The sequence below is a fragment of the Limulus polyphemus genome, unplaced genomic scaffold (genome assembly GCF_000517525.1).
Source record: "Limulus polyphemus unplaced genomic scaffold, Limulus_polyphemus-2.1.2 Scaffold2509, whole genome shotgun sequence".
NCBI classification, from domain to species: Eukaryota; Metazoa; Arthropoda; class Merostomata; order Xiphosura; family Limulidae; genus Limulus; species Limulus polyphemus.
Window position 1 is genome coordinate 88,593 of NW_013668119.1, and position 27,350 is coordinate 115,942.

A 27,350-nucleotide genomic window follows, 5' to 3' on the forward strand; every position below is an offset into this window, starting at 1 on the left:
TTTAGCAGTGTAAGACTAGAGGAAAGGACAGCTAGTTATCACCACCCACTGCCAACTCTTGGTCTACTCTTTTACCAACGAATAGTGCGATTGACAGTCACATTATAACGTTCACACGGCTGAAAGGGCAAGCATGTTTGGTGTAACGGGGATTCAAACCCGAGACCCTCAGATTGCGAGTCGAGAGCCCTAATCACCTGGCCATGCCGGGCCAAAAACCATTACTATGTACAGGATATATTCTGTAGTTACATAAAATTTGATTTTACGTGAATTATTTCATCAGAATTTTAGTTACTTTTGTTTAAAATAGTACAAAATAGTAAATATTACAATATTTGTCAATGCGGATGAAAATCCAAATTCAAATATTTCATATCAAAACACAGATTGTTTTGCTTTTTCAACTTGGAAATGATCAAATAGTGCAATGTTCTATTACGTTTGGCATCAATAGTTCAGTTAAGCAATAACTTTAATAATAAAATTCTCATTAGGAGCTACTTGCTCTATATACAAAAGGTGTGATAGGTGTCTTAAAACATCATGGTCAGTAGTGCTTAACATTAGTGATGTGTAATGTGTTTTAATGCATAAATAAGTTTACTAAGGTACAGCTAAAACGCAAAGTAAAGATATCAATACGTATACAGAATAGTCGACCACTCCAACCTAATGTATCCGCTAAAAATACAATAACTGGAAGCATCTTTTCCATATCTTAAAATACATTAGTTGATCAGAAGTTTGGCATTTTACTAATAGTTTTAGGGCGACTTACGTTACCGAAGAAGTTTGTAAAAGTGTCCTCTTGGAGTGTAAAACATGGTAAAATATAAATATATATATCAAATGAAACTGGTTCAACTTACTTGGATTGTTTTATAACATTACAATTTTTATATTTGATATTTTATGTACAATGCTTTGCCCATTTTACATATCTACTGTACGAAAAGATATTTTATTTTTATTGTTATTAATTACGATTAGACGAATACTTTGATGATTGTCATCAATACTTTATCTAATAAATAGCTAGATTAAAAATGTAATATATTAAACTATTGTAAGAATTGTTTGGGAGTCAAATTGTCCTAAATTGTATTAATTAAAGGTAATACATTGAATTACTGACTAATTGTCATTATGCTTGAAAATTAAAAAAACTTTGCCTTGATTTTCATATATATAGACGTTTCTGTGACTTGCTATATTTTAATAAATTTCTATGACATTACACTCCAAGAAAATACTTGATAATTTTGAGAATTAAAATATCTGAATTTAGATGTTTTTATCTTTTCTTTCTTATATATTTAATTTGTAGCTATTGTAATTTCATTACAAGTTTATTATTATATATATATCACGTTCTATATTACTCGATTTGATTTGTTTTTAGTCATTGAGTAATTTTACTTTTCAGCCATAATGCTTTTGCTTGCCGAGTTCGTTGACCTCTTCTCCACAACAGTTAATTTACTCTGTGAAAGCGTTGTCACACCGAAGCCATAAGCGTGTTAAGTGGTCAAGCCGTAATTTTTACGTTAGTCTACAATAAGTTTTTTTTTTCATTATTCATCAAGTGAGGTATCTATAATATTTTAGTGGTAATGGTATTTTACTATAACTTTGGTTAACAGGTATTATGATTTGCTGCTGCATTGAATCCGTAGGTTAACTATTTGTTTCCTATTTAATATTAATGTGTTATCCCTTATGATTCCATAATAGCAACTCAAATGATTAATATATGTATAATACGTATTTATTAAGTCAGAGCTATATTACATAAAATTGCTATTCCATCAAATAATGGATTAGGCGTGGTCCAGAGGTTAGTTTGCCGAATGCTGGATCGGAGGGTTCGCTATTCCCATCCTGTTGACGAGAAAAAAATCGTGCCTCGCAAATTGGGATTATTAGTCTTTATAAGATAAACGGCCACATTTCACTGATCTAATAGAGTAGGTCACGGTATGCTCTTTCTCTCTAGACTACTAGTTCAAATTTAGGGACGGTTATCTCAACTTTCTAGTTTTGCCCGAATATTAGAAACAAACCAAATCAACAAGCAAAAGTCTGAAACAGAAGGAGAATATCATAGAGACAGATAAATTCATATTGTTACGTCTCCGTTTGTTAATTGATTTTTCCGTAACTTCGTTCCGACGAAACTTTAACGACACAAGTCTTTACTTAATAAAACTGGTTTATTCTTTCCGAATATAACTTTACGATACACTTAATTTCAATATTCGCGCTAAAACAAACACTATAACGAACGAACGTTAACTTCAACAATACCCTGTGACTGCAGTTCAATTACTCACTCTCTACTCACACATTATTCCCCGTCACGTTGTCACCCTCTTTTATATACCAGGCTACCCTATATCTAGTAAATACTAGAGCATTCGCCAAGGTACAGGATAGTTATAGAAAATAGGTGGCGCCACACCAGTCACGTGACCTCAATGACGCAACAATAAGTGTATCGTAAAGTTGTATTCGGAAAGAATAAACCAGTTTTATTAAGTAAGGACTTGTGTCGCTAAAGTTTCGTTGGAACGAAGTTACGGAAAGTTAATTAACGAACGGAGACGTAACAGTATCAATTTGCCAATGATTCAGTCATGGGCGTCCGCAGAAATTATTCCATGTAGGGGCAAAGTTTTCGAGGGGGGGAAAGTAATGTGAAATTATGAATTGAATAAAAAATTCATATACATATGGTGAATAAATAAATAAAGAATTATGTTTCTCATTTTGCTATCAATTATTCATGAAAGTGATCGTAGTCTGTAGCAAACGTTATTGTTTACATAAATTAATTTGCTCTCGTTATGTGGACTTGATTTGGCATATTTTTACCAAATAATCCAAATGAATCTGCTCAATGATAGAACGCGTTATAACAATACTGCTGTAACAGTGTAAGCTATATTTTCTGTGTTATAATTTAGCTGTTTGCTAGATGGGGCTAATCATTACAATGAAGCCAAGAATCTACTAACTTCTTCGAAGGATATATAAGAAATAAATACAAGTGGGCAGTTAGTTCAGGAAATATTCATTGAATAATGAATTACCAATAACTGGGAATTCGGTGAAGTGTCAGTTATTGGGTGTGTTCAGTTATTCAATCGACTAGCCGTGAAATTGTACAACAATACAGGTACGTTTTGCATTTGTAAGTCAGTTTTAGGACCATTAGCGAGGCCTTTGTGTTCAAATTGTTTGTGAATTTAGGCCTACAACTTAATTCAAACTCAGTCTGTACAAATGTTATCAGATAAATAAAACAATTCTTTTTCCTTATGTGGGCTGGAGCATTATTTTAACAAAAAAAATCCAAAAGAACCCGCTCAAAGAAATAACATTTTTACAACATAATCATGAAAAATGATCATAAATTCATAACATATTGGAAGAAAAGTTTTTCATGGCTAACATTTTATGCATTATAGACGTTCCAGACCCCCTGTCCAATGGGGAATATGAGCATAACTGATACCAGAAAACAAATTACGTATAATTATAATAATTAATATTGTTATAGCTATAAGCTATATTTGTAATGTTGTAACTTAAATTGTAGCTAGAGGAAGCTAAGGGTCATACTAATGACGTACAGATCAATGACAACAGGGTATAACTATAAAATATAAGATAGGCCTAGAAAGTTCTAAGGATGTGAGGTAAACTTTCTAGCATATTCGAAACTAGATTATAATTAGGAGATAGTTGTGAAGTGTGAAGAGTTATTTCAAGTTAGACAGTTAAACAGTCAATGTGTTTTCCTGAAGTATTTCAATTAGTGTTTACTGTCGCACTTATTGAGTTTCTATGTGCAAGTAAGTTGATTTTACTTTAATCCTAGTATTGTTAGGAAGTTTTGGATGTATTTTGCAACGTAGGCTTACACCAATTTATGGCTACAAGCAGACGCGGAACTAGCGCGGGGCAGACATGGCAATGCCTCGGGGGTCGCAATGTCTGAGGTACTGGTCTGGTATTTTCTTCTGAAAAAAGGAACCCCGATCATTTATTTGCTCCGGGGTCTCTGAACTGCTTGTTCTGCCACTGGCTACAAGTGTTCAAGCTTGTAGAAGCGTTAAAGGAGAATTGTTTGTTTGTAGTAAAGCACAACGCTATACAATTGGCTATCTGTGCTCTGCCCACTATGGGTATCGAAACCCGGATTCTAGTGTTGTAAGTCCGCAGACATGCTGCTGTGCCACTGGGGGGGGGGGCTTTAGGAGGAGGAAATAAATGATTGGTACATGGATTAGACATTGTACTGTTTTCATCAAATAATTTAAAAGGACCTATCAACGATAGAAGAATATTACAACAATATTTTTACCATTTGAATCTTTATTTTCTCTTCATTTCTATTTAATGTTTTACAGTTCTCTTCAGTTTTTTTTTTATTCACCCCTTAGTGTCTCTTGCAAGTATGTATACTGTTTTGTGTTTCAATATAAATAAACGTTATTCATTTTGTGTCACTTTGTTTCTTAGCATAATACTTAGTCAGATTAGTCAATTGCAGATTTAGTTTTTAATGTATCCTTCTGATCCTCCGGTTATAAAGCGGACCTACCTAACAATATCACATGTGCATGGTTAATTTAAAGAGTAATTCACGCACATATAAGCTTACATTTTGTTGTATAAATTGTATGAATTTACCTTAATTTCAACAAATATTTAATTGTTCATAATATGTAAAGCGTGTACAGGTTGAGTAATCGATATATAAATATGATGACGAAGTTTCTACACCTACAAATTAAGCCTTCACTGAGTTACTTAGTTTCTTTATTAAAGCTTTATCTTTCTTTGTTTATGAAGTTATTTTTTTTTACTTCAAAACCATCTGCTACTCAAGGACACATTTAATGTGAAATAAAACTGATTTTGTATTACTTACTATACAGCGGACCTTAAGAGCGTAAAGTATAATTTAACCATCTTTTTTACAGCTTAATCTACAACAGTGTAGTCCAACGTTTAACAAATGAAGGGCCAGATAATAATTACCGAGAACGCATGGTAACCTTTTTTTTTCTCTCTCTACAGTTCAAAAACAAATATTATTTATTAATATTTATCTCAATTAATAAAACATTATTGATTTTTTTTAGTATTCTTAAATTAATGTTGGAGCCTAATGCGGCCATCATTCTTGCAGTTGGATAACTCCGCTCCGGAATGATTGATCAAGGCTACAGAACACTATAATGGTAAAGCGTCAAGGTTATCATTCGACGTTCGAAGCCGTGAAAATCAAGTTATCGGTTTTATTTGCGCTGGAAGAGGCGAATAAATATATTTATACATAATTTTTAGGAAATTAGACACATAGTACAATATATGTTGTGAGTTAGTTGGGGCTTTATTTTCCAAAATTCAAGAAACTTTTTGTTTTATGTCAACTTTGGTGTTATGTAAAGTAATTTGATACAGAGTGATGATGATAAGGGGGAGACCTTGACAGGAATCATAATTATGTTACTATTTGATTATTTCTGCAGATAACATACGTTATTGCACATATACTTGCGAGGTATAAGACCAGGAGAAAATAAAAGTTACAGAATATATTCGCCTTTTTTTTTATTACGCGTTCAGTAGACAGCTTTTTACATTCAACCGAAATAAGGTAAATAATGAAAGTTATAATTAATGCAATTAGAAGTTCTTTTCGTAAAAGACCGTTTGTTTCCAACGTTTTTACTTTCGGTTCAATGTATGTTACGGCCGAACTTGGACAGCAATACATAATAAGGCAAGCAGAGCAATCTGGGGAGAAATTCGACTGGCTAGCTGTTAAACGATTTAGTTTTATAGGAACATTTTTATTTGCACCTGCTCTATATGGATGGTATCATTTATTGGATAAAACTTTGCCATCAACTGCTTTGAAAGTTGTTATTAAAAAAGTACTTCTTGATCAAGGATTATGTGCACCAGTACAATTGGCAGTATTTTACATCGGTAAGTAAAATAAACATTAAAAATAGCTTTATGACGAGTGTAACTAGCATTCTTGTATTCAAATTCATTGGCGTTAGTGGTGCGCAAAAACAAAGTAAAAAATTAATCCTATATATAACCATGCAGATGTTGGTATGAATTTTCATTGTTGGAATACATGAAAGCTTTTACTTATAACCAAGTAAAATAAAAGACAGATATTCTATGCATTGAATTTTCAATTGTATCTTATAAGAAATTTGCTAGAGTAAACATGTAATTACAAATTCTAGGTTATTTTAAGAATGTATAAATCCTCATCTGGACATCTGTATGTACAGAAAGAATATCAATATGCAAGGAGGAGTTCAGATGCAAGCAACTAGATTTATTGCTGGTTTAAGTAATTTAATTTAGCCATAAAATTCAAAGGACTTAAAAGTTTTCTGGTGTATATATATTAAAGGATGAAAAAAAAGTAGTGAAGCCTTGATTGAGATGTTAAAAGTTGTTAGAGGTTTAGTCATTTTTACTCTGGGGGAGGTCTGAAGAATGGAAAGTTAAATTTGGATATTAAGTTTGAGCTTTGAAAGTCCACATGCAGATATGTTCTTCAACAAAATTATAATTCCATTTGAGTTATAAAATTTATGGAATGGTTTATCTGATCATTCCATTTGGTAAGTGCTATTAGTTTAATGAATGTCTTTGAATATTTGTTGAATACAGGTACATGCATATGAAGGACTACATTTAACTTGATGTCTTGGATGATTGTGATGGTGCAAGATGGAATGATCTATCACCTGCTGCTGAGAAATAGGTCACTCAGAATATTATGAGTCATTTCTGTGAGATAAGCTCACCCAAAGTTTGTTGGATATTATGTTTTTTATAGTGTTTCATTAATTAAATTTCACACTCTTAATTGATAAAAAACTTGAATTAGGTCATAGTTCTTCTCTAAACAAGTTTCTGGAATATTCATGTAAAGGCTTCATCAGAGGGCAAGAGATGCAGTAAGGTATGAATGCCATATTTGGAACACTAGCTGAAGCTTCAACTGAATGATTGGTTTTTAGCTAAAATGGCTCACAAGTGAATATTTAAAAACAAGGCATATGGAACTCAAGTTTGTGATAAAAGTTGACATCAAAGATTTATACATACATTTAATTTAATGACAACAAGGTATTTGTTGGTTCGTCTAAACCATCCCATCCACTTAACTAAACTTTAAAATAAAATTAAAACACTCAAAGCCAGCCCTTATCATTAAAATATCTATCAAGCCTTCCCTTAAAATCTCTGAAATTAACTGCATTCACCACACCTGAAGACAACCCATTCTAAAGGTCAAACATTGTGTTAGAAAAGTAAAGTTGTTTCAGCTGAAGATGACTCCTACCTTGCCAAAATTTATATTTGTGTTCCATAATGCTACCATTTTCATGATTGAATATGAAAAAAAGATCACGCGTCAATGTTATCTATATCAATTTTCTTAACAATCCTAAACACCTGGAACCTTAATTCTGGTGTCTGAAAATAGTTAACACTGTCTCCTTCGGTGGATTTACATCTCTTCACAAATGTTTTAAAGCCTTCAATAAATAGTCTTTATTTCTATCCAATTTTTTTTTTGTAGCACCAATAACCCAATCTTCACTTTTGTTTCAAGAAGTTTTGAGTATATCAAAGTTTTAATGATCATATAATCTCAGTACATTTGGATGAATCTTGTTGTATATTAGTTTTTAGGAAGTTTTTATTCTAGAATTTTCTTGTCAGAACTTGTATCTTCTTTGGAATACAATCTTTCCATCACTCATATCAAGAGTAGGAAATTTAGTCGTGGACAAACTGCTTTGTACAGAATGAATTCTTGAACATGCATCACCAGATGTTCAACTAGGTGTTCCATGAATAATATATTTCCCTCAATTTCAAGTTTTCTGTCATTTAGTGTTTTTCTCTATTTAAAGACTCTAGAGCTATGTTAACATAATCTTTAGGGACAACAACGGACCTATTGGTCTATCTAGGCTGTCCCATCCTCTAAACTAAAACTATTTATAAAAAATCTTAAAGCCAGCCCTTATCATTCATATAGTTATCAAGCTCTTTTTTAAATTTACTGCCTCCATAACATCCAAAGGCAACCCGTTCCAGAGGCCAACTATCCTGTTAGAAAAATAAAGCTGTCTTAGCTGAAGTGACTCCTACCCTGCCGAAAAGTTATATTGGTCCCCTAGTCCTACTAGCCTTACCATTAAGTATGAAAAAAGATGATGCATCAACACTATCAATTCCTTTAACAATCTTAAATGCTTCAATCAGATCCTCTCTAAGTCTTCTTTTTCCAAGAGAAACAATTTCAAAGATTTTAATCTCTCTTCATACGACAAACCCTTCATCCCAGGTACCATTCTAGTAACCCTACTCTGAACCCTTTCCAACAATTAAATGTCTTTGCTAAGGTAGGGATCCCAAGACTGAACACAGTACTCCAAATGTGGCCTAACCAGTGACCTATGCAATGAAATTATAACTTCTTTAGACTTTTATTCAATATTTCTGTGGATACAGCCTAAAATCGTATTTCCCTACCACTATCAACAACACACTGCTTGGATGGCTTAATAGACTGATCAACCACTACACCAAGATCCCTTTCTTCCATAACACTGTTAAGGTTATTCCCATTCAAATTATGATAACCCACATGTACTATCTTACATTTATTATAATTAAAATCCATCTGTCCTTTTTTTTCTCCCAACTCACTAAATGATCTAAGTCCTTTTTTAAATCAGCAGCAGCATCTTCACACCCAGTAACACCCAAGACTTAAATATCATCAGCAAACTTAAGTAATTTATTGACTGTTCCTTCATCTATGTCATTAAAGGTCCTAAGACTGAGTCCTCCGCTTTCTTCCATCTAGCCATTTTCTATCCAATTAGCTAACTTATCTCCCACACCTATAGAGATGATTTTGTTTACAAGTCTTTTTTTTGGCACCTTGTCAGATTGCTTTATCAAAATCCAGATATACCAAATCTACACCTTTACCCTCATTTACATAAGCATGTTCTTCCATTTAGGACTTGTTTGAAATTGTAATGCTTTGTGCATATTGCTTTTGTCATCCTACCTATAGTTTGTGAGTTCTTCTGAATGATGAGTGAACTCAATTAAAGTAAAAATAACTAATAATAATAAGTAATTGGTGTTAAAATGAAATAAGTAATGCATTGCTGAACCCTACATGAATTCTGATGTGTGTCAATTATTTAAATAAAATTGATAAAAATTACACTTCACCAATTTAATCTAGTTCGCACCATAATATAGATAATGTTTCAACCACTACTATGTCTGTTTGCATCCCAGATGAGCCCTGATATTAGGTGAAAAGCCATGTCAGCACTGGATATAGCAGATATAGTGTGCTTGGTGTATTGCTGTACATTCTTCTTTCATTGTATCTTGTTGGGTGAGAAGTAAGTTTATGAATTTACAATGCTGAAACCCAGAATTCAATGAACAAAGCAGATAGGGCATTGTGCAGCTTTATACTGAAATGAACAAACAAACAGATCTTCTTTACTTTTGCTCGTAAGTTTTTAGAATTTAACTAAGGGCTTTCACATTTGTTAAGGAAATTTGACCTTTCTTTGGTTTAATTGTGATGAGCCACACCATGTTTTCTTCTTTGTTTTCATGTTGCCTTTCATGATCTGATTACTCCCCATGTTTTACTCAGATACACAGGTCTTTCATTTATAAAATCACAAACTTTTTCCACCTCTTCATTCCTCTTGATGCTCTCTTACTTCCTGACAATTGTTGGAAAGGAGAAAAAGATTGACCAAACTTGGAAAGATGTTTGCATTAAATTACAATGCAGTGTTCATTTTATATTTTATTCTAGTCAGATTTATGTAATGATGCATATTTGTTCTTTAAACATGCTTTTGTCTGTATGTGCCTTTTCCAACTAAGTAAGATTTCTATAGCCACATTCACTATTTGTTTTTATTTGGTTGTGTACATCCTCTTTTTGTTTTAATTTTGTTGTGGTACATCCTCTATTTGTTTTTATTTAGTTGTGGTACATCCTCTTTTTGTTTTAATTTGGTTGTGTCACATCCTCTTTTTGTTTTAGTTTGGTTGTGTACAGCCTCTTTTTGTTTTAATTTTGTTGTGGTACATCCTCTTTTTGTTTTATTTGGTTGCAATACATCCTCTTTGTTTTATTTGGTTGTGTTACATCCTATTTTTGTTTTAATTTGGTTGTGGTACATCCTCTTTTGTTTTATTTGGTTGTGGTACATCCTCTTTTTGTTTTAATTTGGTTGTGTCACATCCTCCATTTGTTTTTATTTGGTTGTGATACATCTTATAATTTTTATTTCCTCATGGTACATCCTCATTTTGTTTTTATTTGGTTGTGGTACATCCTCTATTTGTTTTTATTTTGTTGTGGTACATCTTCATTTTGTTTTTATTTGGTTGTGGTACATCCGCTATTTGTTTTTATTTTGTTGTGGTACATCCTCATTTTGTTTTTATTTTGTTGTGGTACATCCTCTATTTGTTTTTATTTGGTTGTGGTTACATCCTCTTTTTGTTTTAATTTTGTTGTGGTACATCCTCCATTTGTTTTTATTTGGTTGTGATACATCTTCTTATAATTTTTATTTCATCGTGGTACATCTCATTTTGTTTTTATTTAGTTGTGATACATATGCTATTTTTTTTAATTTGCTTGTGGTACATCCTCCTTTTGTTTTTATTTGATTGTGGTACATATTCTATTTTTTTTTAATTTGGTTGTGGTACATCCTCTTTTTTTATTTTGTTTTGTTACATACTCTATTTTTTAAATTTAGTTGTGGTATATCCTCTTTTTTATTTTGTTGTGTTACATACTGTATTTTTTAATTTGGTTATGGTACATATTCTTTGTTTCTGATAAGGTGCTCTCCCTTCACTCACAATATTAGCTTTTCTCATTTTGTGCTGCCCTCTATAGGCAAACTTTATCAGAAACACATGCCACAAGCTTTCATCCTCCCTCTGTTAGAATCCAAAGATCTAACAAGTTTCTCACGCAAATTATCATGCGTCGCCCCTCCACCGATGGGAGAGAACTACTGTCACGTGCCGCATGTGACTCCCTCTACGCACCACTACTGAACTATCACCTCTTGTTTGGCAACTGTTGAGTTCAGACATTCTTTTTTTTACATTGTTCAGTTAACTTGAAGTGGTTTATTTTTTCATTTTTTATTTTTTCTTAACATTATTTACAATACTTCATTTTTGTGGAGTTAATATTTAATAAAATCTGAGGGATTTATGCATGATGCCGTTTTTGCGGCATTATGTGTTTGACTCAGTTCCTGAGTCTTTGGAGTCATGGGTGGCCTTGACCCATCAACATTCTACCAATACTAACTTGGTAAGTCATTTGTCGCAGTCAGGGCCGAGCGTAGCACTGATTCCTGTCCCTCGACCTTCCTTTTCTTGTCCTACCCTCCCACGTTGCCACAGTTCGACGATTTACTCAATGATGCACGATCCACCAACAGCAGTACCAGAGACCATGTGGTCCGTTCAGGCCCAGTGGGGACTTGTCTCTTGAATTTGTTCATCTGTGGGGACCTTTTCTCACCGATGTCTGGGTTTGCAAGGTGCTCTCAGAGGGATTTGTTATCCCCTTTCTCTCCTTTCCTCCATTATTCAGTGTTCAGTTACCTTCGTTTTACTTGGGGATCCTTTGACACACTAGCATCTGTCAGAAATGGTTCAGGGCCTCATCACACAACAAACTATCGAACTAATTCACCAGGTTCATGGGAGTTTTTACTCACACCTGTTTCTGGTTCCCATGAAAACCAAGGTCTGTCATCCTGTCATTGATTTATCCCATCTCAATCAGTATGTTCTCACTCCTTACTTTACCATGGAAACATACCCTTCTATTTGATGGGCATTTTCTCCAGGTATTTGGATGATCAAGGTGGAAATTTCAAATGCTTACCTACATATTCCTGAACATAACTGAACATACTGTTTTGAATTCTTTGAAATTACGTTACACATAATTAATTTATCAACTCAAAATTTTTGTCTCATAAAGAATGCAAATTAATAAATTTCAGTTTCTTATTTTTATGGTAGTTATGAGCATCTTAGAAGAAAAACAAGACCTTTTCTTCGAACTAAGACATAAATGGCTTCACACCTATGAGGTAGGTACATTTTTGTTACAAAATATTCTTTGTAATTCCCAGTTGATTCTAGTTGTAATATATTGCATATTCTTAAGTACTGTACGTGCATTTGATATTAACTTCTGATCAGAGCAAGTGATGTGTATAGATCAAACATAAAAATTAATCTGGTAGTGAGTAAATCATTACTTCATTAGTTGGTATCCTCACTGTTAATGCTTTTTTGGCCATAAGATGTAGTTGATATACACATGTTTTTTAGGTTTAAAATTAATACAGATAAATTACGCATGACACTTTTGTCCCCATTTTCTTGTAATAATAATTCATGATTGTGTGGCAGCTAAGCATCGGTAGAATTATCGATGTACTGCTGTCTATGATGATGATGATGGTAGTACAGATAGCTCTTTGTGTAGCCTTGTGTTAACAACAAATAAAAACAAACAGTTTAAAATATTTTATTCAAGGTTTTTTTGCAAAAACAAGTACATTTGAGAGGTTTCCATGAATTTATTGGATAGTTGTAATTTGTCATTCTTATTTTTTTCATGTCAGATAAGTGCATATTTTGTTTAGCTGCTTGTTTTTTTTTTTTTATTATTGGTGGATTTTGATTTTTGTCAGGGGAGAAAGCAAGGATCCATGGATTTCAGAATTTGTGGAAAGTGCATATGAAGTAAGGAAAATTTGTGATACCTTATGCTATTGGTATATGTAACAGGTCTGTAGTTTCTAGGTTTTACTGAATGTATTAATCTTTGGTTTGAAGGACAAGAAATTTTTATACTCTGTAAATTATATAAACAGCCACTTTATTTTTCAAACAAGATAAAAGAGTAATAAGTGAAAGAACTGTAGAAATATAAGTAAAAACATAGTTGTGTGCGTTAAACCTTTATTTCACAAAAAATATATATTTGTGATATAGTTGTAAGCATTACACTGGAACTTAAAAATATCACCTAGAATTTAAATTTGATTGATTAAAATACTTTGTAGCCATGAATAATTCAACTAACCTTCAGACAATGAAATGATATACCTAACTAAAATACTAAGAAATAATGGAAATAACAGACTAGATTGACAAAGATTAAGAGATTGTAATAAACCTATTTGTCAATTGCAAAAGTTCACACATGCTTTGCTGTCTTATAAATTCTATGGTGCTATTTTTCTTTTTAACAGCAATCGTACAAGTTTGCGGAGGACAATGAATGGCTAGAACATCCAGATCCTTTCGAGGAAGGATTAAAAAAACTGAAGGAAGGAGACTTACCAAGTGCGGTGTTGCTTTTTGAAGCAGCTGTTCAGAAAGATCCGAAAAATGGACTGGTGAGATTTTTATTAATGTTATAAAGGCAAGCTTTATCGTAGAACCCTGACCTCGGGCCGTTAAATAATATCAAACAGAATAAATGACTTGTTAACACATTTTTGTAATCAAGTTAATATTCCATGAAGTAAAGAGTTCTTGTATTCTCAATGTCAAGCAAGTGTTTGTACCACATAACCAAGAATACAGTAATTCCTTGTTTAAAATAATGGGGTGTTACTACTTCTTTATAATCAAACCAAGCAAGTTCTCGTTCTACTGTTTGCATTATTGAGAAGTAGTAACATCCCATCTGAAGCAAGGAATCACTGTAGTGTTGGCACCAAGAACGTGCATGAGCTGCTCTTTGATTTATAAACAAATAACATCTCTCTTTTTTTACCAAGTACTAATTTTTTTTCAAAAGGGACAGAAATCTGTTTTAGACATGAAGGTGTTTAAAAGGTCACTTCGACTGTTTAGGCTACTGCGTTCAAGAAACGATATACAAAGTGCAATTACTTGTACAAAAGTTCTTTACTATCATTTTTGGATGATGGCTTTTATACCTCTAGGTATCACAGTACATGATTCGGTATTGTCCTTGTACAGTCAAATTAGCTAATAAACTAAGCTTCACAACAGTGTATCCATCAGTTTCCTAAATGCAGTCATCTCAAAATTGAAGTGACTTTTAACTTGTATACATCTGTATAAAAGTAAAAAACTATTTGACCAATCACAACCAGATTTGGTAGGATGATATAAAAGTAAAAAACTTTATTTGACCAATCACAACCAGATTTGGTAGGATGGTGATACAATAGACCAAGGGGTATGTCATAGGGAAATTATTATCTGGACAAATTTTTTTTCCTAAAATGTTTGAGGTTTTTTCACGAAAAATTGCAACAAAAGCACTAAATCAGACCCTTAAAATGTCCAGAGCTACGTCGGAAAATCTCTTTATTTTGGCCCAGGAGGGAGGAAGAACTTCTAATGTGGTTTATCCAGATTGTGCATATACATACAAATTCTTGATTTAATATTAGTTCAAACCACACATTCAATCTTTATGCCCCTGGACATCGGATGGGTGCTTCGGCTTGTGTGGAATAAAGTTTGCAGTGAAAAGTAAAAGAATTGGATGAATACATCTACACTAAAGTGCAACAAATTGTGAAATAAAAACACAAAAAGGAAAATATAAACCACATTAAAGATATTAAGACAATGTTTGAAGAAATAAAAATCCTAAATGCAATGTTAATAATACTAGTAGAACTTTAATTTTGCATAACATTTTGAGTTTGAGCCCTTCTTCACAGCTGAAGAAGGATTTAGGCCCTTCATTGTGCTATATATATATTTGACTTCAGCACAAATGTTTTATTAATATTATTTCCAGTGTTTTTATTTCTTCAAATGAGGTGGGAATTAAAGTTTCTAGGGAAAAAAAAAAACTTGGAAGAAATATGCACTACAGTTAAGAAGAATCTTACTGATTTTAGATAATTTGAGCTGACTCCCACGATTGAAAACTGAAAACCATAAATGTGAAGACTAACCTTGACATGACTGAAGCTGTTACATGGATGTTTGTATTGGCTGAAGCACTTTCATCTGTTACAGGTACTAAGTGGTTGTACTTGGGGTTGTGTTTTAACCAGTCACGTAGAATTCTACAAGCCTGATTCTGCATGGATTCATTCGTTAAACTTACAGCCATTGCCATCAGTGCTGTAAGATTATCTGGCTGAAGCTCTAAACACCTACAGTGGAATTTAAACATCATATTACATGTCAATAATAACACATTTTCTCCAAGAATATAGAACCAGTTGAAAAGTTGTTAAGATGCAGTGTGGGGTATGAGTTGAGTGATACTAATTAATTAATCTTATAAAATTTCAATAACATATGTATGGAACAAAAACATGCATATGAAGGTTTTTCAGACTATATCAGAGCACAGAACAAAAAACAGGTAGGAAAAAATCAATAATAACGGCATAATCAACACAGCAATCCGCACAAAGAAAAATCTTCTTTTTTTTTGGACCATCTCAGATGATGGAATGAAAACGGGGAAAAAACAACAAATTAACAAATAGTAATTCCATAAGCACCAAACAAATTCACACACAGAAAAGTCTCTCTCTCTCTATTTCAGAGTATAATTATTTTATCAATATATAGAAAAATATATAAATACATTTTCCAATTCACTGCCCCATGAAACAAACCTTTTAAGAATATTACCGGGTAAACACCACAACAAATCACATAAATGTATGCATATACCTTTTCAAGGCAGAAATTCCAGCTGGATCTTGTTCATTTTCTGCTTGGCTTGTTCCTAAGTATTGCCAAGCCTAATTTTAAAATAAAAAAAGAGAACTTTACTGTAATAGAAATACAGAAGTATGCACATATGTAAAGCATTAAAACATAGGAAAATAAATAAATGTCAGTTCATTCCAGGTAAATTCTAAATCATTTAAATCAATTATTTCTTGATAATTCCATTTAGACCTTGGCGTCGTATTTTTATGAAATTCTGTAGAGAATGAAATTATTACAGACAGTTATTTCCGAAAGGAAATGGGTTCCTATGATATAAATAAGATGCACTTTTTCACTTTCATGTGGGGAGCATTCAATTGGAACAGACATTAAGACAACTAATTTTAGATGTGAAACATCATGTTTTGTCATTGAAAAAAATGTCAGGAGACTCGTTTTTCAATATTATCATTAATAAATCTCTCAGTAATCTGTCTCACAAATATAAATAGGGTAACAAAGACAATAAATGAACAGACATGTGAAATATCTGAAAACTTTTTCCATCTGCTCTTGCTTATTTGTGGAAGTCATAATTCTTTTTTTTTATATAGAATTTTAAATTTTTGAATGTGAAGCTCAAGCAGATAAATGTTTAGAATTTTTTTGAAATAGCAGAATTAAAATAAGGGAAAAATTTTAAGAGAGGCTGTTGGTAATTTTTGGGTGTTAGACAATGCAGCAGTCTTATCTGTTGAAAACTTTCTATACATTGCAGCTTTTATAGAAATTCACACAAATAATAATTTCTCAATTTTTAACCTCCCAACAGTTTAGATTTCCTCTATCTTCACTTGGGTTCCTCTTGTGAAAAGTTTGGGAGAACCCTGCTGAAGGCTTACCTGACTGAAAATCGAAAATCTGTAGAGTAATCTCGACATGACTGAAAACTGAAAACCATAAATGTGAAGACTAACCTTGACATGATTGAAAACTGAAAACCATAAATCTGTAGAGTAATCTCAATAATGATAGGGTTAAATGAATATTTACATTTGCTTATTACCTTCTTATTACTAGAATGGCAAATATCTTTGAGGTGGTTTTTGTTGCACCTGCAGAAAAGCCATAACTTCTACAAAAATGTATTTTGTTAGCTAAGCTTTTAAATATGTAGACATTTGTATTGTTGGCTACAGAGTTCTAGAAGAGACGTGATGCAACGAGCATGTGAAGTCTCAAAAATCTCAAGCATGTGTGTGTATATATACAAACTAGATGTACTTCCGCAGGGTCCCTGAAAACGTTCTCTTTCAAGAGAAAATAAAACCAAAATCATGAGTAACAAATACTTTTATTTCTTGCTTTTGACGTTCATATGTCATTCTGTGTTGTAGCCTACAGAGTGCATAATTCTTAATATGATTCATGGCATGCGCACATTTTAATGTCTAACTGAGACACAATACACTACTGTACAGTGGTGCGAGTAGTTAAAATAGGTGACCCCTCCAGACAGCCTTTGGCCCCCTTTTGGGGAAATAAACAAATTAAGACTGTGGGAGAGTTCTTTGAGTTAGACAGTGTCAGAGAGAGTTTGTTGTGTTTTACATAAGAATTGGAAAAAATGTGTGTCAAAAATAAACAATAATTAAGGGAAAAAATAAAGCAAATTTCCTATGTACAAGTACTAAACTATTGGTTTAAAAGAAAAGAGAAAGAAACAAGAGAACAAAGGGTGTGGGGTATAAAATTTAAAATCACAATAAACAACTGTAAAAAAACAATTAGTCTTAAACTTACAAATACACAATCTCAGGTTTACAAAAGCAATTTGAACCAGCTGAATTCGTAGTTCGAGAAGTTAACCTTAAACTTACAAATACACAATCTCAGGTTTACAAAAGCAATTTGAACCAGCTCAATTCGTAGTTCGAGCAAGTTAACCTTAAACTTACAAATACACAATCTCGGGTTTACGAAAGAAATTTGAACCAGCTCAATTCGTAGTTCAAGAAGTTAACCTTAAACTTACAAATACACAATCTCAGGTTTACAAAAGCAATATGAACCAACTCAATTCGTAGTTCAAGAAGTTAACCTTAAACTTACAAGTACACAATCTCAGGTTTACAAAAGCAATTTGAACCAGCTCAATTCATAGTTCAAGAAGTTATTTAGGCTGGCAGCCATTTCTTAAGGAAATTATTGGCCTTCTGATTTATGATCTTCAGTCATGACAAGGTGAGACTTCAGGTTTATGATCTTCAGTCATGACAAGGTGAGACTTCAGGTTTATGATCTTCAGTCAGAACAAGGTGACACTTCAGGTTTATGATCTTCAGTCAGAACAAGTTAAGACATTAGATTTATGATCTTCAGTCAGAACAAGTTAAGACATTAGATTTATGATCTACAATCAGAACCATTTGAGACATTAGATTTATGATCTTCAGTCAGGACAAGGCGAGACTTCAGGTTTATGATCTTCAGTCAGAACAAGGTGACACTTCAGGTTTATGATCTTCAGTCAGAACAAGTTGAGACATTAGATTTATGATCTTCAGTCAGGACAAGGTGAGACTTGAGATTTATGAACATTGGTCTTTAGTAATCTCAAAGGGTTTTCTCTTTTTGTTCAGATAAAATTAAATTCAAAGGAGCTAATTTAAATTTAATGTTAAAGGTAGGTTTGATGCTGAACAAAAAATATCTAATTATAGACACAACACTCGTACATTTTTTTTAAGCTTCGTATAAATATTTTGAAAATAAATGTGTGATTATAATTTAAAAACATCAAAATAATAAATGGACTCCAAATAGTTTTGAGTATTATTGATATGTTAATTTTTGTATAGCTAATAAGGTACTAGCCAGTAGTCACAGTAGAGATGTAAGCAACGTGAAAGGAAATGTGTGTGTGTGTGTGTTCTGTTAACTGTTAGCAGCATTAAGTTATGATTGCTCAATAAGAAATGTGGGTGTGATTTGATTATAACTCATCTCATTCAATTTTGTTACTCTTAAACTAATCTGTGGGTCACGTTTGCACATCCTGAAGGGCTGCAAGACCCTCTGTATCAGTTATAATGAGATATTTGAATCACAATGAGCTGTATATAAAACAAGAAGTTTGTGCGGCCAACCACTCGTGTTATGTTAAAAAGTTTGATGTTTTGATGGATTTTTTTAATGAACAGAGAACAGTTTGATGAAGTAAGAGACCTTTACATCGCAGCAGCAAGGATTTCTCCCACTGATCATGACCCTGATGTGCAGTGTGGACTTGGTGTTCTGTTCAACCTTTCGGGTGAATATGACAAAGCTGCGGATTGTTTTCAGGCTGCACTTCAGGTCAGACCGGATGTAAGTAGTTGTTTTATTGTTCTGTTTCGATATATTATGCTGGTCAGACCGGATGTAAGTAGTTGTTTTATTGTTCTGTTTCAATATATTATGCTAGTCAGACCGGATGTAAGTAACTGTTTTATTATTCTGTTTCGATATATTATGCTAACAACATACAAATGAAAGTTTTTTTTTTCTTCTTCTTATTTTGTGTTAATTTAAACTGTAGTGTTCCTTTCTTTTTGTTACATTAAAACCTCGAAACAACGGGCACCATTCTATTAAGGACAGACCTTTTCAGTCTCTCTCTTTTTCTACTCTCTGTAACCAAAATAAATCTTGTAATAACGGGCATCTTGATATTCCAGATTAAGGGCATTGTCTTTACTCTCGTTCTCTGTACAACACTCAATAAAGCAGGCTGTTATCTTTGTATGCTTGTACAGTATACTGCTAAATTCCAATCATCCCAGAAGGATTACCAATATTCAAACACTTGTGATGTTTATTAGATTGGCTCCGAACCATATACTGTAATAAACATTTTCACATAGGATGCATTAGTTGTTAAATTGCACATCATGTTTTCGGAGCAGAGGTCAAGTCGTGCTTTATTGGTCTCGAGAGTAAACAGTAATGACACAAGTGGTGATTTGTTGCTTTATTTTCAGTGAATTTGTACTTTAGTTGTTGACAGTGAAATAAATGCAGAAAATAGATGTGAAATGCTTAGCAGTTCAAACTCTGAAGAGAAGTACTTTGAAACTTTGTGATCAATAATAAAGAAAAAAAGGGCACAGCTAATCCACCCCCCCATGTATAAAATGCTCCATGGCAGTGTGTAACTCGTAACACCCGTGTCCTGCATACACCAAACAAAATGGGGGGGGGGGCTTAAAATTCAGAAATTTAGTATGTTTAATATGGACTCCAGCTTTGCATGGCTCATTTTTTATGTTAAGGGCACCTTGCTATAGAGGTCATTTGGCTGCAGTTGGAAGGGCGCCAATAATGTCGAGGTTCTACTGTATTTCAAAAAATATGGTAGTGACAATAATAGTTATACTATACATTGTATCTGTATTGATACTTAAGCTGAATTGTGGTACAGTAATATGTTTTGAGTTTAATTGTGCTTGCATGGGTGCCCACAGAAGTATATCCAGGGGGGGTGTATGTAAAGGATCAGCTTTTACAGTCAACAGATGAAATGAATATGTGTTATGTGTGCCTAAATGTATGGTTTTAATAGGAATTAATAAAAATATTTAGTTTTAGTATGATATTAATTTTACGTTATAATATGTTCAATTTTTTGTGAAATGTAGGGCCCTTTCCTCCGGGCACCTATGCGTGCTTATGGCATGGAACAAGATGTGTAGTTGACAGCTACCTCTATCTTACAGAACCTAAACTATGCTAGTAAAAAATATTTCTTTCCATCTGTAAAAGCATGAAAATTTAATCCTTTACAATTCGAAACTGAGACCTAGTTTGTTTTCCTGCAAGCAAGAAAATTAGAGATACGTTTATTATTACATTTTAACTTAATATTTAAGACTGCTTCTTTGAGATATTTGAATAGATTGTTTAGGCAGAATATTCATGGTGAAACTTTGTAGAATGGACGGCAACTGCCTGTTGTAGAGAAACAAGTGTAGAGGACGACCTTTTTGAGAGTCTTCCGCCTTTTGTTTTCAGATGAAATTAAAGGTGGAAGACTTTCGATACGTCATCCTCTAAACTTTAGTCTCTACAACAGGCAGTTGCCGTCCATTCTACAAAGTTTCATCATAGTTTATTTACAGTTACTCAACTCTGGTTTCTTTGTGCATTGAATCCATTTTTTCTTTTCGATATAGGACAGTTTGACCTGGAACAGGTTAGGAGCCACACTTGCTAATGGAGGTCGATCTGAAGAAGCAGTAAACTCGTATCGCAGAGCTTTAGAAATATCTCCAGGATTCATTAGATCTCGTTTTAACTTGGGAATCAGTTGTATTAATCTAGGTGCTTATAGGTAAGAAATGTAGTTTTTATCACCAGGTGCTTATAGGTGAGAAGTGTGGTTTTTCTATCATTTGGTGCTTATAGGTGAGAAATGTGGTTTTTGTCATCAGGTGCTTATAAGTGAGAAGTGTGGTCTCTATCATTAGGTACTTATAGGTGAGAAATGTGGTTTTTATCACCGCATGGTTATAGGTGAGAAATGTGTTTTTTGTCATCAGGTGGTTATAGGTGAGAAATGTGTTTTTTGTCATCAGGTGCTTACTGGTGAGAAATGTGGTTTTTATCATCAGGTGCTTACTGGTGAGAAATGTGGTTTTTATCATTCAGTGCTTACTGGTGAGAAATGTGGTTTTTATCATCAGGTGATGAGATGCGCAGAAGGCTTTTTTATTGTAGTTTTTAATGAAAGTAGCATACTTACAAGTGAGGAATCAAATTTTCATTGATGTAACAGTTTCACAGCAAAGACTGTTTTATTAACTTAGGTATTTTAATATTGTAAATGCCTGAAAGTATAGAAGTTGTAATATTTCATTGAAGTGCATTAAGTTTTTAAAGTTAAATTGTATGTTCAAAATATTTACTGTAAAAGTGAAATGTCCATTTTTTATTGCATGTTAACTGTAAGTAGGGGGCAGCAGGGCTCAGTGGTGGTGTTGTCAGACGGTTGCGAGTTCGAGGCTGGCCCGCGTCATGCTCTTGTGTCCTTGAGCAAGATGCTTTACCCTACTTGTTCCAGTCTACCCAGCTGTATGATGGGTACTAACTGTTAGCTGAGGGTTAACATGCAATGGATTGGCATACAGTCCATGATCTCCATCTGCTTGTGCCACTTGCAACCAGAGTTCGAAAGCATGGCAGGGATTAATTTTAACTAACTAACTGTAAGTAATATATTGTATTAAAATAGCTATGCTGAACTTATGAGACATTTTGTTAATGGCTTTCAATATTATTGTAACAGAGAAGCTGCAGGACATTTCCTTGAATCTCTTAACCTCCAAGATGCTGGCAGAGGACCACAAGGTAAGCAGCCACGGACCACCATGTCCAACAACATTTGGTCCACGTTAAGAATGGTGATGAATATCCTGAACAGACCCGACCTCTGCGAAGCCGTAGATCAGAGAGATCTGGTCACGTTAAACAGGGAATTCGGTGAAACCAGGTGACTATCTCGTCCAGACATTCACTGTGAATGTCTCGCCAATTGGCGTAATAGCAGAGAGTTGGTTGGTGGAGGGTCAACTTAGGCAGATTTGAAAATAAAGCTTCTAGCCTCAGTCGCTGGGTTGCCAGACTTGCACTTCTTCAAGAACTCTCAACTGGTGGAGTACTTTTACATACAGTTTAAAAGGGGGACAAGCAACTGCCAACTAATATAAAATTATATGTATAATTATGTAACATGCTGTATATTGAAGAGCTTTTAGTGTGATTAAATAATATAGAACTGTTCTAAGTGAACGCTTATATCTAGTTATCAATTTAGATGCACACATTTGCTCTGTCTAGGAAATTAAAAACTATATTAATCTTTAAGTTACACATGCTTTTTTTAGTCTTAGGTTGTAAAATTAAATAATGGGTCTTTTTCTGTATGTGTTTGTTTTGTACAATTAACACAGACAAAAGTTAAAAGGAATCTTGTCGTGAAACAAAGTCATAAAAGTGAAATTATATCAGAACACAATATTGATGAATGTCATCATTATTACAGTTAAAGAGATAGAATACAAGCAAAACTGGGTTCTTTTTTTATGAATTCAAGAATCCATAAAAATACGTTTTAGTACATATAACTAAAAAAAATTTACTGGTAAAGGTAATTCAGTAAATTTGAATCAAACAGTATTTCATAAATAGAAAAGTTGATGGTGTTATTTTTGAGTGTTTTTTGAACACGCATTCTTTTAACAACCACACATTCTGTACAGTAGTGTTAGACTAAGAGAAACATGAGTTGTTACTGATTAAAAATGTTTGTATTTAGATTCGTATTCTAACAGTTGATATGTAATGGTTGTTTTCTCTATCACGGTAATCAGAACTGCACACCATACGTTTCACTAAACTCGATACTTTGAGTGTGCTTGTAGAATTTGATATCGGCATCTTAATCCTCGTTGGAAAATTAGTTTTCTGTGAGAACAATGTTAACTCTGTCTACGGTGATATGGAAAGTTTGGACTTGTTGCTGACAAATTGTTCAGTTAATTGTAGTTGTTGTTTTTTTCACATTTCCAAATCAGAAAAAATTATGAAATTTGCCCTGATATTTCACCAAATTCATGATTTTTGAAATTATAACGTTTGTGTTGTTTAACAAATGTTCATTCTGGATTATAAATAATTTTTGTTTATTTCATTTCATTTTGTAGTAGTTTATTGATATCCAAGTATCTAAATATACTATATGAACTATCTATGTATAAAATCCATTGCTTCTTAAGTTATTACGTTATGAAGAAAGAACTTTACATTTCTTGTGTTCGGCAGCTTAACTTAGCACTAGCAGATGTTTTAAGAACAACCAAAATATTCAATTACCATTACATAACTTTGGAAAGTGGTTGTTTACAGGTGTTCGAGCAGAAATTTATAGTAAAAAAATCTGTTCTTATAGGTTTGCAGTACAACTGAATTTAAGAACACTGTATAAATAGGTGCAAAATTTTAAGGTTTTGACAGTAAGATTGTCAAAATAAAAGTATGCTTGTCACTATGCTTTTGTGCATTCACATTTAATTAACGCTTCTCTGACTTTTATATAAGTATATAATTATAATACACAATTATATTTTATTACAATTTTTGGGGGGTCACCCTGGATATTGTACTTACTATGGGAAAGCTTAGACTGCTAATCAAATACATACATTAAATTGATTTAGGAACCTCACCAAATGTTAAAAAAAAAAAAGCTGTAGTAAAGTTATCATGTTCATAGCACACCCATTTCTACAGTCCAATTGAATAGAAATCCATAGGTGCTGTGTCCAGTAATTTGGCTGGTATATATTTGTATGAAATAGTATGAATACCTGCTTTATTCTCCCACTGCTTGACATATGTGATGGTTGAACTGACATGTTGTGGAAGCAATTTGTGTGGTTTTTTCTAGATGAGTCATTTGTAGTTATGTTGCATACTTTTATTTGAAACACATGGACTGTTTTTGTGACTTGTGGATTCTTGTTACAAAATGCTACACTTTGCTTACCACATCTGGTGTAAGACTTTTTGGAGTTCTCTTTGTGGATAGTCCTAGTTACCCCAGATTGATCCATATTCCATTGTTTTCTACTGCCATTAAGTACAAAGGACATCCCCCATCCTGGAAATCCTAAATACATGATCTGAGTGTATGAACATTTTGTGTTGGAAAGGGCTGTTATATTCCCATCCCAAAAGCGATCAAGTTTGGTGGCATCACACCACCCACGAAATGCCAAAATGTAGTTCTGACACATGCCATTTCACCATGACTATATCACTTGTAGTTATCACATGGCTTGCATCTTTCAAATCATTATAACACATTCAACCTTCTGTAATAAAGGTAGGGTTTGAATTGTGCCATACTTGATTGCAGGAATTGCTTTGACCGAGTGATATTTATACTTGCAGTATAACCATAGTTATCCACCATTCAGTATATTAATTTTAAGCAGTACATTTTTTTAGTACGTGCATGGGTTATAATCAATACTCAGAGTTTAAATTTTTTAACTATCTCGGACGCTTGTGTTTTATCGATATCAATCAGATACAAATCTCCAAGATTTTTTATAAAGCTTGTGTCCAACAGTTGCCTCATGTGGTAGTTGTCAAATGAAATAGCTCAGCTGCTCTTTACTCAATAATTTTGTAAGATTTTTGATGTATTTTTTCAAAAGTTAATGTTAGCTTTGTCCAATACCTTTAAAATCAGTTCACTTACCATCATAACCAACTAAATATATCACCTGTAGACAGTATTTCGATCTAGTATATTATCAATAAAAATTGGATATTACACCGTATTACTGATTTCTTCTATAAGCTAGGCCTTGGAGTGTGTAGTAGTATCTTTGTTGTCTGTGAGAAACTTAGATCAATATAAATAAAAGCATTGAATAAAAACACAACCTTAACTCATTTGTTGAGATTAATTAAAGCAAAACTGAAGTTTTTGTATCAAATTAACTCCTAAACTTTCCATGTTAAAAGTAAAAAGCCACAAGGTTTCTTCTGTACTAGGAGGATTTATTGTGAATAAACATGTTAGCTAGGTTTTAAATGCTATTAATACGATACAATGTATTCGTGAAGTACTCGATAATAAAGTTAGAAATTGTTTAAAAAAAAAAAGAATATGAAAATACACATTCATGTTGGAACCCCCTCCTCTACGGGACTTGCTGAAAAAAGTAGTTTCGAGTAATATAAGCTCTCGTCTACCAGCTAGGTTCTTCCCTATTTGTAGATTACCGAAGTAGGACAAATGCTAGGATTACTCTGTCTATAAAGGAACATCTTCTTAGCTTGTTTACTTAATTGTTGTTAAAACACGTATGGTTTACGACTTTATCATTTAGAAGTTGTACTTGAAAGTATACTAGCTTTTTATTCTTTTAATCAGCTAGCACACATGTCGGGTCTTTATTAGGCTATGACTTGTGCTGGCAGGTATAAAGTTATTTCGAAAAGAATTTCACAAATCATGTGTAATATCTTGAGATAAATGATAAAATACATGTTTGTAATCCCACGTATAATTAACCTGCATCCTTGTTGTTACATTAATTAAAGAAATGAAGTTTTTGATATGTGGGGGAGACTTTCGGAAGAACGTACCTGTATAGAACACACTAAGCACTCAAGAAAACCAAAACGATGATTATTAAAATGTACCTGATATTTTTCTTTTAACGTGATCAAGAACCTTACGTTTCTTGACGATTATGAATTATCTTTAATGTTTAATGCAGGTTTGTGTAGACAGTCTCCTTGCTGTGATTTGGCATTTCCCCTCCAAACCAGATTGAGACATTTAAACTTTTACTTAAAGAAGATCCCTTTTATGTTTCCTAAATATTTCGAGAAAAATGTGTCATTTGTAATTTCTTTTGTATCAGGTATACTTTGGAGAGAAGATACTTTTGCCAGACATTAATTAGAAATATTTGGTTAAATGATTAATAGAGTAGAGCTCATTTAAGCTACTATTATACCATGTTTCTAACAGACAGAATCTTGTATAATGTGGAGTAAAAGGAGTTAATTTTTTGTTACTTCAACGTATGGAAACAACAAACTTAATTAGACGCTTACTGTTAAGTTTTTTTATATTTGATTATTAGATGTGTCAGAGATTTTACATGTTGTTGTCTGTTTTACTTGTCATTGTTGGTTTATATATATATAAAACTGTTTAAGGAATACTGTAAAGAATTCTGTTTTCTTTGAATTTTAAGTGCTACACCTGTTCAAAGTCACAAATTCTGGACTTGCGACATCCCATTAAAACAATGTTACGACTACTTTACATTACAAAAGTACTTAATTTATTGCGAAAAAATGGCATTTAGACAGTCAACAAATAATCTGTATAAACGTGTTAACCATATCATAAATTTTTGGAAACAATAATACAAATATTTAGAACATTATTTCAATATTATGCCAAAAAATTTCATAAATGCTTAAGACTATTTATGTGAAGAAATTCTACCCCCCCCCCCCTTATTTTTGAAGAGAAAGTCACTTATTTGGAGAAATGTTCAGCTGCCGGCTGATTTATAAACTAAACTGTAATCAGTTCCCTTTTGTTTTAGTAAAATACTCTAGTGACAAGAGTATGAAACTACCCAAGGACCCTAGTGTTGTTACAGATTTATTTCTCAAAAGTTATCTTATGCTTACTGTAATTAATCATTAGTTGGATTTTTAAAAACATGAGGTACAAGTTGTCAGGCTTAACCCTCTGGGTGCAGTAACATGATTATAACAGCAGTGAAACAGCTATTAACATGCCTAAACAGTCTGAAAGAAGTGACATACTGCAATAGATAAAGAATTCTTTATTTAACAAAATATTAACCTACAAGATAGAAGTTTTGAAAACTAAACAAAATGTGCCATTTAGGTTAATGAACCTCACACTCTTA

The 27,350-nt window shown here is 33.0% G+C and overlaps 1 protein-coding gene across 1 annotated transcript in view; it reads left to right on the top strand.

Annotated features, from left to right (window-relative positions):
- LOC106467153 (peroxisomal targeting signal 1 receptor-like) overlaps positions 1–26,631 on the top strand; it is a 59,797-nt gene extending 33,166 nt beyond the window's left edge. Inside the window, exons 10-16 of the mRNA XM_013927474.2 lie at positions 12,861–12,912; positions 13,425–13,571; positions 13,979–14,126; positions 18,072–18,081; positions 19,041–19,206; positions 21,051–21,208; positions 22,163–26,631. Coding sequence (XP_013782928.1) covers positions 12,861–12,912; positions 13,425–13,571; positions 13,979–14,126; positions 18,072–18,081; positions 19,041–19,206; positions 21,051–21,208; positions 22,163–22,370 — 889 coding nt within the window. The 3' untranslated portion in view covers positions 22,371–26,631. The remainder of the gene's footprint in view (positions 1–12,860; positions 12,913–13,424; positions 13,572–13,978; positions 14,127–18,071; positions 18,082–19,040; positions 19,207–21,050; positions 21,209–22,162) is intronic.
- Positions 26,632–27,350: the final 719 nt, after the last annotated feature.